The sequence below is a fragment of the Falco rusticolus genome, chromosome 1 (genome assembly GCF_015220075.1).
Source record: "Falco rusticolus isolate bFalRus1 chromosome 1, bFalRus1.pri, whole genome shotgun sequence".
In the NCBI taxonomy this organism is placed as follows: domain Eukaryota; kingdom Metazoa; phylum Chordata; class Aves; order Falconiformes; family Falconidae; genus Falco; species Falco rusticolus.
In genome coordinates, this window is record NC_051187.1 from 1,643,857 (window position 1) to 1,656,563 (window position 12,707).

Consider the following 12,707-nt stretch of genomic DNA (forward strand, 5'->3'; position numbering starts at 1 on the left):
CCTGACTCAGCCCTTTGGCAAGAGGGACCGTGGCTGACTTGCAGCTCACTGCAGGATTGTGGAGGTGGGATGTGATGCTGGAGCTAAGTAGGTGGCATGCCTGAGGCAGGTTTGCCTGGAAAGGGAACCCAGGTGGGCTGTGAAGTCCTCCTGGCTGGCTGGGACAAGGGGCTGTTCCTACCTCATCCAGGCTTGTGCTGCAAAACTGGTGTTGGAGGAACCTCAGGAGCAGCGTGGGCGCTTGGTGTTTTGGCAGGCTGGCTTCATGCAGGGCAAAAAGCAGGATGCAGTGTTTGGAAACCTATTTGTACTGTTTTTTCTCCCTCTTCTTCCCTTCAAGAAGTGTTTCTTCTGATGGCAGTGCTGCTCTGATCGTGGACTACTTATCTTGCTGTAAGGGATTTCTGTTGTAGAGACCATGTCTTTGATGTCGATCTCTTGCAGATATGGATGGGCTGTTGCTCTGAGCCCTGGAGCAGCGAGAGGCAGAACTTAACTGCCTCTTTATCTCTGCTGTGAAATCTGGGCTGCCAGGTTTAATTAAACTTCTGTTGTACTCTGTCAGAACCAGCAAAACTCCAATTCCTGTGCTTTTGGAGGCAGGTATCGCTTCTAACCTTGCTGTTCTGGTGCTCAGCTCAGGATTTCTGTTAGTCATCTGGGTTCCAGGGAGCATGCACGCTGCTCTCCAAGACCAGGATTGCTGATGAAACAGGGTATAACAGACGGTTGTCTCTCCTGTTGGTAATGATTTGCCTGCTCATCTTCTGTGAGCTTGCAAAGCAAAATAAAACCAGAATTAATTAAAAGCTTCTCTACAGCTGCTGAGCCAGGAGGAGGGTGTGGGACAGGGATGTCTAGGTGACCTCAAGGAGGATGGTCTGGGATGCAGAGTGTTCCTTTGGGGTCCAGAAAGCTACGGCTCGGCGCTGCCTTCAGAGAATCCATCTGATCTGGGGGAGCTGATGTAAGCCTGGGCGTGTGGTCAAGTTGCCGTGCCCTGAGCTGGGGTGTGCCGGGAGCATCCGGACTGCAAAGCAATGTCCCCTTTGGCATAGGTCAAGCTGACCACATCTGATGGCGTAAGTGTCATCTCGGGAGAAGGGAGCCTGTGTGGCTGGCTGCTGCAGTGTGAAGGAGCTCAGCTTCTTCCAGCCTGGTACCTCTGCTTGGGTGTCCATGTGTTTAGCTTCTCTCTGCCTCAGTTCCCTTTCTGGAAATTATAGATAATGGAGGGCTTTGTATATGAAAACCTCTGAGGCGATGTTTTTCTATGGAGAAATGGCTTTTCTTGCTTGGGCATCTGATGTGGAATTCTGGCTTTTCTTACATCTTGATATTCTTAAATAAGACCTTTTTTTTCCTTCTGATATTCTCTGTTATCTCAGTGTTATCCTGGAGGTGCTGTACTCTCGGACATCATAAACACTACATGAAACCTGCAGTCCTCCTTCCCTACAGCCTCGCATGGCTATTCCTCTTACTGGGTCGCAGTTTGGTTTCTTCTGTCCCAGGTGAAGCAGAAAATCAGAAAGACATGCTCTTTAAACTGCAGTAGGCACGTCTGGTATTGAATATTCTCTTTCAGTGCTGCTTAAAACAGCATCAGTAATTTACACAGGTCTACTGAGGCTGATTCTCGTTGTTGGAGCCTTAATGAAGTCAAGTGGAAAAGTTTGGCAGGGAAGGTGTCCTGCTGGTCTCTCACCTTCCACTTCCCTGTCCTGCCAAGGGGATCTCCTTCGCTTGTGAGCGGCTTGGGTTTTCCGATCCGCACGCTGTTAACGTGGCTGTTTCCCCTGAAGTTGCCGTTCTCATCTTGATGATCGTGCAGGAGTGTTGTGAGATGTTGCCACTCACAGCAAACAAGATGAGGGCTTTAATTTTAATGCAGTGGTGTGGTACTGGGCTTGGATTTACAAGGATGCTCCCCCTCATGCTGAGGTCCAGCAGGGCCAGCTGCAGCTGGGGATGAAGATCGTTGCCCTGATTATTTGCAGAAAAAAGCTCCTGTGTGGCTCTGAAGCCGTGTGGGCTGAGCTGAGGCGGTGCTGGCTCTGTGGTCTGGGTGGGGAGAAGTGAGGGCACCCACAGTGAGTCCCTGCCTGGAAGGGGATGCGATGGAGACCCATCAAACCCTGGGAGAGGTGCTGGGGCACAGTGTCGTCATAAATCCTGCTGCCTGGCACGTTTCAAGGGTTTCCCATTAGCATGAGGACACAGATCTGGGTTCAGTCATCTTCCGTGGCATGAGGCAGTCAGGTTTTGAGCCTGGCTTTTGTCTCCAGTTTCACTGATGTATCCCAGGGAAGGGTTTGGGCTCCCGGCAACCCAGGGATGCTTTAGATACGCAGCTGCCTTCTGTGTGCTTTCTCCTCCCCCATCAACCACAGCTTATTTTCCCCAGAGCTGGTAGATTTACAGCATTGTTGCATCTTGGCTCTGGAGCACGAAGTCTCTGCAAAAATGTCCAAATCCAGTTTGGCAGGAGGCATGTGTCCTGGTGCCAGCAAGCCGGTGCGCTATGGGTCCCCTGCTCCCCATCTTGGCTGGGCTGAGCAGGGCTGGTGCGAGGGGAAGGCTTTGTGCGGAGAATTGTACACTCCGCCAAAGTGGCTTCATGTTTTATTGATCTGAGGAGAGCCCAGGCAGGCTTTTTCTCTCTTATTCCTGTCTTTGATGCTGGCTTGCTCAGTGATATTGGTGGGGTTTGGGTTCCTGTCCCTGGAGAATTCAAAGTTTTGAAATGAAGTGTGATTTTTTTTTTTATTATTCTTTTTGCCAGCAGCCTGATTTAAGTAACAACAACAAAAAAAGATCCTCATCCTCACCCTTTTGTTAGTTCAGGAGCGTCATCTGATAAGGGATGGTGCTGAATCAGAGGGGTAAATTCCAGGTCTGATGCTGAAGAGGGTGAGCAGGACCTTGGCTCAAGGTCAAGCCTGTGTCTGGGAGCTCACACCTGGGCTCTGAGGTGGGCTGAGGGGAGGCACAGGGACCTTGTCACTTCTGCTGGCTGCTGCAGGGTGATGACTTCCAGCTCCCCCACCAAGTGGAGTTGAGGGGTTTTGCTGCATCAGAGTGTAGGAATAAATTGCTTTTCCTTACCAAGCAAGTGAAGCTGGTTGGTTCAGCCCAGCAGTTTGTTCCTTCAGCTGGTGAGGCTGGGGTGGCTTAAAGCTCTGTCATCATCTTCCCCCAGAGCCCGTGTACCAGTGAAGCTGGTGGGAGCTCCGTTGCTGACTCCAGTGGTGACAGGATCTGGAGGCTGAGCAGTGTCAGGCCTCTGTTTTCCATGGAGAAATGATATCTTAACATAAGATGACAATATAATTCTGCAGAGCCTTTCCCTGTTGCTTGTGTTTCCATGTTGGGGTGTGTGGTTGTTTTTTAAAGGAGGTGGCATTTGAAATATGAAGTTTGACAGCCGTGGTTAAGCCTGACATGACAGCCTGCTTTCTTCTTACTCATAGCGAGCTGAGATTTACACAATCCCTCAGGGACTGGTGTCTACAGCAATAGGCATCTCGTTCTTTCTTTAAAAGTGATTTAAAATGTAATAATTTGTTACGCACTTCTCTTCCGCAGGCGAATACCCATACTGTGAGAGCAGGCTGAGCAGCATCTCCTCTGAGCATCCTGCAAATGGGGCTTTGTGGGGTGCTTGGGGTGGGTTGCTGGATGGAGAGGCAGGGTCACCTTTCCTCACAGGTGAGGGAGATCCCTCCCACTGCTGTCTCCAGGCTTGCTTTTCTTGTTCCTGCTGGATCCTGATCCCACAATCCTTCCTCTGGCGAGAGCTCCCCTTTGATGTGCTTCACCGCTCGAAGGCAGGGCTGGGGGAGAGCTCGGAGCATTGCCTGGACCACCCTAAGGCAACATGGACCCCGTCTGCCCACGGCAGGGCAGCGGGTGCTGCCGCATCCCTACCCCTTGCTGGTGCAGTTTCCCAAAGCCTGACACAGATCTGTGTGATTTTTAAGCCCATCTGTGCTTGTCTTGCTCACTTGCTTCCTCCCTGTGTGTGATGGGACTGGTCCCCAGAGCTGGTCACAGCTGAGCTCCCATGGAGCTGAATGGCTGCAGGGAGAGAAACTGGCAGCTGCCGAGGGCATTGCGCTAAGCTGATGACTGTTTAATTAACCCAGCCCAGTATGTTGGGCCGCAGAGGAGGGGAAGAGATAAGGTGATAAAATGCATGTTAATATTATGTTCTTTAATATAAGCTTGTGAAACTGGTGTCTCGCTTGGCTTTCTGTTCTCCACGCTGGGTATCAACCTGAGCAACCAGCTCTGAGCAGGGCTGGGTTGGAGATCCCCACAAGTCCAAAATACTGTTTTTCTGTGGTCTTTTGGGTAGATGTGCCTTCTCCCTCCCTGCTAGGCAGCAAGCAAGGAAAAAAGCCCTCTGCTGCTGGCAAGGTTTATTATTCCTGGTGCAAACTGGGTAGGACTTTGGCAGCACTGGTTTGTGCTGGGAACTGGTGCATTGCGGTTCAGGGTGGGAACTTGTTCTCTTCCCAGGCTGGGCCCTCTGGCTTGGATGCTGGGACAGGAGCAGCCCAAGTGTTGGTCCGTGCAGAAGCAGAGGAGTTGCAAAGCCCTCGTGCTGCAGTTGCCTTGGCCTGGGGTGGTGAGATGGGGACGCTGGCCGTTAAACCGCAGCAGGTTTAAAACTGTATAGCAAAGTTGTGACGTGCCCTTGGCCAGCTTGGAGATGGCTCTTTGGTTCCAGTTGCTATCCAATATTTTTTTTTTTCTGCATGAGATCAAGGCTGTGCATTCTTCGTCCCCTGCCAGCTCTGTGGAGAAGCCCAGAGCTGGGTGCAGAAGGATTTGGTTCACTCTGGCTTTGGCTGGGGTGCAGTGAATGAGAGGGTCGTGGACCTACTCCTGTCACTGCAGAACACCCAAGGAGAGGATGGCTTTCCTGCTCCCACTGTTGCCATTCCTGTTTGGATGGCGGTCGTGGCTGTGTTAATGGCACAGAAAAATGCCCTGATCATCTTGTGGTGTTTGTTTGCTGCTTGGGACTTTGGAGCCAAGAAGAGCCTTGGTGAAAATGGGGAAGAACCCTCACTTCTCCATCCTTCAGGGATTTGTCCTGTTGGGAAGCGGGTTTGGATGGCTCTGCTGGGTTGCAGTGGGGGTGAGCGTGGGGATTTCCTTGGCTGGTGGGCAGCTGGCGGGGGGAGCCGGCGGTGCTGCCGTGCAGCAGTCGGTGTCAGATGTGGTGTCAGATCCTCGTGGCATCGGTGCCTGCATGGTTCTCACTGCTCCCCTTTTGTCTCCCAGGTCATGCTGGCCGCTTCCTACTGGTCACTTCTGGCCCCGGCTATCGACATGGCAGAGGAGTCCGGCAGCTTCGGTGCCTTCGCTTTCTTCCCAGTGGCCGTGGGCTTCGCTCTGGGAGCAGCTTTTGTGTACTTCGCCGACCTGCTCATCCCGGCACTGGTAAGTGGGTGTTCCTGGGCTGGGGGGCTTCAGCTCTGCTGTGATAGAAGCCAGATACAGATTGGTTTCTATCACAGATTTAATGAAATCATGTTTTCTCCGAGATCCTGGGTGGCTCTGCCAGTGCTGAATGCAGCTTTAGGCTGTCTGCACTTTTTTCCTTCCTCCTTCTCCCCGCCCCCCCTTCACGCTTCTGCTTTTGTTCTTTTCACTGGCAACACTTTGCAAACAGTTCAGGTGTGACCTTCTGTTTCAGCCCAGGGGTTTAATTCACAGAGCTGCCAACCCTCTAAGCATTTCAAAATTGAAAGAACCATCCTACTGTCGAGGAGTATTATTAGAAAAAAATAAATTGGAAGCTGTTGGATTTGTACAGCTGAAAACAGAAGAATGGCTTAGTAGAGATATTTTCAAAAACTTGCAAAGAGCTTTTTAAATTTTGTATTGATTTTGGAGGAAGGGGGGATTATCTGTGGTTATGAGTAAGGAGTGTGAGGCTTTCCATTTGAAGAACGGTGCAGCTGGATACCCCGGTGTCCAGGGGAGCCTGCAGCAATCAGCCTTCCCCGCTCCCTTGCTTTTTGAGCCTCTCCTGACGGGTACAGCCAAACACATCCTCACCTATGAAGAAAATTGCTTGATATTATGGTGTGTCACTTCCAGTGCAAATGGATGCATTGAAGTAAAGAAGAAACAAATAAAATGACAGTGGTGTCAAACTGCTGAAAGCCTGGCCCTGCTCTGCGCTCTGCCTGCCCATGTCCTGCCTCTCCTTGGGGGTCCTGAACACTTTGCAGGATGTGGTGGGGGCTGGGTGCTGCCACCAGTCAGCCAGAGCCCTTGGAAGCCGTTTGCCGTCAAACCCAGCTTCTTCCCTCTGCTCTGTCACCCGAGGTCTCTTTCCTGCGTTGGCCATCGCAGCCATCGCCCTTGTTAGGAGGCGCTGGATGGAGCCGGGGATGTGTTTGATCAGCTGCCTGAAGCTGATGTTTCCCAACAGGGTGGACAAACGGCTGCACCACAAAACCTGCTTCTTCCGGATGGCTGGTGTTCTTCTCCGCTGAGTTTTGCAACAGGAGCGTGAGGAGGGGGAAGAGCATTGGGGGCAGTGAAATTCTTGTGTTGCGAAGAGCAGGATGGAGTGGTGGCAAGGTGCTGAGGGTGACAGCCTTGTAGGGAGCAGTGGAGTATGTATAAAATATACAATCATATCTTGCTTTACACTGATGGGAGGTGAGCTGTTGCTTCCTCTGGCTTGACACAGCCACTTGTGCCATGTGGGAGGGCACGTGCCCCTGCATGCTTGTCCCACAGGGAATCTGGTGGCTGGTGCGTGTGCTAACGCTGAGCACGAAGGGGATCTATGCCCCATGGCTGGTGCTGCTGCCTGTGGGGTTTGCTTCCAGAAAAAGGGGGTGTCCCTTAGCTGGGGTGCCTCCTCCAGCCGGATAGTAGGCAGCACCCGCCTTGTTAGAGCTTGTGCAGATGCTAAGTGCTGCTTGTCCTTCCCCTGGATAACTTGGGCAGGGTCAGGAGAGCTGGCATTTGGGGGTGCGGGGGGCTGCTGTGCTCCCTGCCCAGAGGCAGTGGTGGTGGCTCCTGGGGCTGTTCAGGGACCCTGCAATGAGCAGGAGATGTGACTTCTGGGATGCTTTAGGAAAAGGACAGGCTGCCCAGAGACTTGGTGAAGTTATGAGGGATGTTGTGGAAGGAGTGTGAGTAGAGGTTAAAGCTGAATGTGTTGAAATGAAAATTTGGCCGGTGCCTGGTCAGTCTTGAGCCATCCTTGGGGCTGTGCTGGCTGGGGAATTCAGCTCGAGATGCATCTCCTTTCAGCTGGAGGCCAGAGTTCTCTCTCAGGAGCCAGTGCTGCTCAGGCAAGGGTTAAGCCATTGCACTTCCAACAACTCTTGCTTCTTCTAAAGTCAGTTAAAATCTCAGGGTTGTTTTTGTACACCCCCTCCCCACCCCACTTCCCCTTGGGTGGGGAAGGGATGCTGGAGGGACCATGGGGCACGCTGTCCCTGGGAGGGCAGGACAAGGGATCAGGTTTTAGCAGGTTGCTCTTTGCAGAGAGTTCTCTCTCTGCCTGGCACTCCTCTGTAATTGGTGTGCTGGATAGCAACAGGTAGTAAAAGCTTTTAATGACTCCTTATCATCCCAGCCCCCCTCCTTGAGGAGGGAGCAAGGCTTCACTCCTGCTGCAGCCTCATCAGGAGCTGGGTGGCTGCAGTGGTACCCGAGTGTTTGCTCAAACGGGTGGGAGAGTTAAAACTTCAAGACAAACTGGTTAATGATGCTGAACAGCTGTAGTCATTAAATTCCTTACAAAAGACAGATCTAATCTATTACATCTTTATCTTTTGCCATTTCCCTCTGTGAAGCCTTTAACATGTTTGTTCATTCTTTAGCTGAGTTTATGGAAGAGGAGATAAATGCTGGCCTGTGAGCGCTTGGCTGGGCTGGTGGAGGACAACAAACCGCAACAGGGCATTTGGGTGTGCTTGGAGAGCGAGACCCTTGCAGAGAGGCCTCAGGAGCCCTAAAAAAAGGGGCTCTCCCTCATTTTGATTACCACCTCCTCAAATGTGGTGTTCAGCCAAAGTGTGTCTCTACCAGCTGCACTGGTTCGGTGGCTGGGGAGGTGGTGGCAGAGCTGCTTCTGCAGCAGGATGTTGCTGTAGTTTCTGGAATATTTTAAACTGCTAACAAATGGGCTGTCTGTCTCTTCCTTCCCTGGCCCCAGTGATGCCACAACAGGTTTCTCTCCTTCCTTTGCTCTAGTTTAACCTTATGGCTACTTTTGATATAAGAACTTGGCCTTCAACTGGTATTTAATGGGGTGGATGGGGAGAATTGACAGGTGTTGGAGGGGTGTATGAGATGCTCCTGTCTACTAAAAGGGGTTGGGGTTGAGGGCATTTGCCAGGAGCTTTTGAGGGAGACCTTACTTAAAAGTATCGCTCAGTGCAGTAAGTCTCTGATCACAGAGTAGCTATTTTGGGCCTACAGTAATGTATAGGAATGCTGGAATGAAGTAGTATTATTCTCATCATTCAAATCTGTCTTGCAGCTCTGTTGACTTGGCTGGGTTTTGTTCAGTGTGATGTTTTATTGGGTTTCTGTGATGTATTTCTTGCTCCGGCCTCCCTCTTCCCAGAGGAGTGCCACAAGAGTCCAGAGGATGCATCCGGCCCTGACTCCAGTTTTCAGACAGACCCTGGTTGCTTTGGCTCCTGAATTTTCACATGCACATGTGTTGCATTTGTCTTTGAGCCGGTGGACCCTCAAGATCTCTCCTGGCGGTGCTGCAGGCTGGTGGAGTTCCCGTGCCCACGCGGGTGGGCTTTGGGTGGGATGCTGGGGCTGGGTGCAGCAGAGCCACCTGTGTTGAAGTTGTGGCTCCCAGGAGCTCCCTGGCTCCTGCCTATTCCAGATCACTGCCCTTGACCGCTTCTCTGAGCAAGTGGGAATTCAGACACTGTGCTGGTGGCATTGGGAATGTGGCACAGGCAGGGGAGAGGAGAAAGCAAGCTGGTCAAAGCAGAGGTAATAAGCCCCTCGCAGGCTGCATGTCAGCTCGGCTGTACCTGCCTGCCCACGTGTGTGTGCGCGCTTCTATTAACAGTCTTGTTCTTTCCGCTTCCCGGCTGCATGACGTCCTCATGGCTCCCCCCTCGTTACGCTAAATAGAATAATGAGGCTTAATCAGCTTCATCTCCTCTACCTCTAGGCTTCATTTTGCTCAAACATCTGTCCACATACAGAAAGCAGCTGTGGTGGGTGCAAGTCTGCAGTGGGAGCCAGGCTCGGTCCAGGGCCCAGATGGATGCCGTGGTGTGTGGGGTCGGGGCAGCCTCGGGGTCCCCCCCAGGAGAGCTGAGTGGTGGTCGAGGGGGAGGGGAAGGCAGATGTTGCAGGAGAACCAGGAGTTAACACATAATCCAGGGAGAGAGCGGGTGGGCCACTACTCAGTTATAACTAGGAGCCTGCCAATACTTCTCGTGTAAAAGATGATTGGGGATGGGAGGATGGGGAGCCAGGGCTGTAATTCTGTCATGGAAATACCATCTCAATTGGATTAGTTTGGTTTTTTTTTTCTTGTCAGCTAGATACAGGGTTTGTTGTTTTTTTGGTTGGGTGGGTTTTTTTTTCTGAGAACAGAGTGAATCAATAAAGCCACGTGTGATGGGTATACCATTCCTTCGATTTAAAACAAATAGTAACCAAAGTGCCTTTTAAAAGCCTTTTGCCTGGGTTGACGTGTGATTGGTGTCAGCACTGGCCCCCTGTGCCACAAAAAGGATCAGCGTGGCCGAAACCCCTGCCTGGGGTCTGGGGCTTGCATTTCATACTGGTTTTGAAATATTTTGGGCTGTGGTTTGCAGCTGCGTGACAGTTTTCGTGAGCAGGCTGAGGATCTTCATGTGGGATGGGTGAGAGCGGAGCGGGTGCATGTGTGGATGTTCATAGTAGGAGGCTGAATCCCATTAACCCTCTCAAAATGTAATTGTGTTGTGCTCCTGCCCTTCTCTAGTTTAGCAAATGAAGCTTGCAGGCTTTTTTGGATCATAGTCTAGGACTGGGCATTTTACACAGTGACTTTTAGGCTATTTTTGGCAAGCACCCTGGGGAAGGATTTGAGAAGTTGGTAAACAGATATCCAAGGGGTACTCTCCTGTTTAATAACGATGATGTCTTGTTTGGCTCAGAATGTGCCTTGAGGATGTGTATTTTTCTTGCTGAATCTGTGCAAGTCACTTACTGAGGGAAAGCTGGGAATAGTGCGTGGATGGTGGAGCTGCAGGAGGGGGAGGAGAGACCATTGTACCTGCTGCAGGCATCATTGCATGTTATTTAAATTAGTAATTTCTTTCTTGGGGCTAAACCACAGCTGGATTAGACCATGGGAAGCATTTTTTCTGGGGGGGACAACTCAAGGTAGCGATTCCTGGCACATAGCTGGTGTCCCAGGGTAACGAGGCAGGGCTCTGGTTAGCAGTGTGGGTGCAGTTCAGGGGTGTCAGTGGTGCTCCCAGCTTGGCACTGGCAGCGTGTGTGCTTCCACCCAGCGAAGACAGAAAGCCTTTAATTCTCCTCTCCCTTCTGATTTGCATGGAGCTGGATTTGATGGGTTAATTATTTCATGAGGCAGTAAAAATGTGCTGGATCTTGTTGCTGGTGTTAATTTGTAATCGGAATAAAGGTTCATCTTATGCAATTTGCTAATTCCTTCGAGACATGCCCGTCACAAGTTTCCATTCTTAATGTGCTTTTTCCTGTTCATCTGTGGCTCCTAGAAAGTTAATTAGCTGCACACCCTCTTTGCCATAGTAGGTAGAGGCTTTTTTGATTCGAGCATTAACCAAGGGACATGCCTGTTTGTGGGGCATTTGTATTTTCTGGCTTATTAAATTTCTGAGTGTGGGACTGAAACACTGTCCAGAGCAGCCCAGGGACCCAGGCGCGGTGGTGTGGGTGGCATCTCGCAGAGCTCAGTCCAGCAGCTGCACGTCTCAGGCCACATAATTTTGGGAAAATGGTCAAATAAAGGGGGTCCAGTGAGGTGGTTTTGGTGGCCTGGAGCATGCAATGTGCCTCTACCCATTTTTACATGCAGAATGTGTTCAGCATTTCCTGGTCTGTGCTCCCCGCAGCCCTGCTGCTCGCTCCCACTGCCTGCAAAGCCTTCCCGCATCTCGGCATCCCTCCTGGTGAGAGCTGAGCTGGTGTGGGGGTGCCTGGGTGCAGAGGGGGGGAACACGTGAATGCACGATGGCAAAGCTGTGTCTGTGCCGTGCTTGTGCTGCCCTGAGCCAGGGGTTTAGCCCCCACAAAGCGGGGGCAGCACAGCCCCCCTGGAGCCGGACAGCCCTGCTGCCATCACTGTGCTCTCACACCCCTCTGCCACGGCGGCGTTGCACCAGGTCCAGCCTGAATCGGCATTTCGCTTGTGCGAGGGACTGCAGGAGGTGGGCCTTTGCCTTGTGGCTGGGGACTCGGTGACACGGGCTTGTGTGAGCCACAGCTTGACTTGTGCATTCCTGGTTTGCTCTGATTTCCTTTGCTTGGGGGGGGGGAATAGCAGCCCTTCCGTTTGTTTTGTTTTGTGGCATTCTGGCCCTTTTCCACTGGCTCTGGAAGGAAGGAAGGATCTGGCTGTGAGGACAGAAGAAGGGAAACTTTGGGAGCTTCATCATGGAACGCAGCAAAGCCTTCTGTTGGGAAGGTCCTTCCCTGTCAACCCTAAATAAACAGGAGTACCTCCGCACGAGTCTGATTACTTCATCAAATAAACCCTACCCCACCCTTCCCCAAGGCCAGCTATGGATCCGTGTGGGACTGATGCCTATGATCTGCTCCCCGTGTCCTGTCCCGGGCAGGTGACAAGGGCAGGATTCAAACATGATCCCTGGTGCAGACCACAAAGCCCACCCATGGGATCCTCTGACAGTCTCTTGTTAGAGTCCCACTTCTTGAGGCCGGCACCCAGAAACCCCTGAAGGTTACTTTAAAATCTGTTTGCCTGTATGATCTGTGGGAAGCCTGCCTGCCTCCCACCCTTCCCTGCCCACGAGCAGTGGTTTTAGTGATGGAAATCCAGTTGTTGCTAGATAGAGTGAAATTATTTGAAAAAAAAAAAAAAAAACCAAACATGAAGTTGTAATTATACTAATTTTTAGAAAAGCATTTTGTTTTATTAATGGAGGTAAAGGGTTATTTACTTCCAGAGTGCAATTTGTCAGCTGCTCTTAATTATAGTTCTCTCTCTTATTATGGATTAAGCATTTCAAAAAAACCCATTACGTTTGGAGCCCCAAAGTTAGAGCTAAACAGTAGAGGTGCTTTGGATCTGAGTCAAGTTAAATTCGCCTCCCACCCTCATTAGGTTTATGGGGACAGTCACTAATTGCTGACAACAGCTGCAATCAGGAGCAGTCCAAGGCATTGCAGCAGCGTGGCTGTGCGGGCTGCCAGTGGGGTTGCATGGGGAGCAAGGAGATTAAAAAAAAAAATAAAAAATAATCCTGCTGTAAAAAAGCAAGGGCTGAGGAAAACCTGGCTTAAATCCTTGTTCTGTGAGTTCCTGCACTGGATGCATGTTTCACCACTATTCCCTTCTCCATTATGCGCCCGCGATAAAGCACCGCTTTCCCCGCTGGTTGCCTCGAGTGGCTATTACTGACTGATAAGGCTGGTAATGGAACATGGGGCTTTTCTCTTCTCTGTGGCTCAGCCTTTGCTGATTGAAT

At 51.2% G+C, this 12,707-nt stretch overlaps 1 protein-coding gene across 3 annotated transcripts in view; it reads left to right on the plus strand.

The window, feature by feature from the left end:
- Nucleotides 1-12,707, plus strand: part of SLC39A11 (solute carrier family 39 member 11) — a 99,430-nt gene that overhangs the window by 5,000 nt on the left and 81,723 nt on the right. For all 3 annotated transcript variants that reach the window (XM_037404496.1, XM_037404512.1, XM_037404506.1), the window contains exon 4: nt 5,296-5,454. In XM_037404496.1, the coding sequence (XP_037260393.1) occupies nt 5,296-5,454 (159 nt within the window). The remainder of the gene's footprint in view (nt 1-5,295; nt 5,455-12,707) is intronic.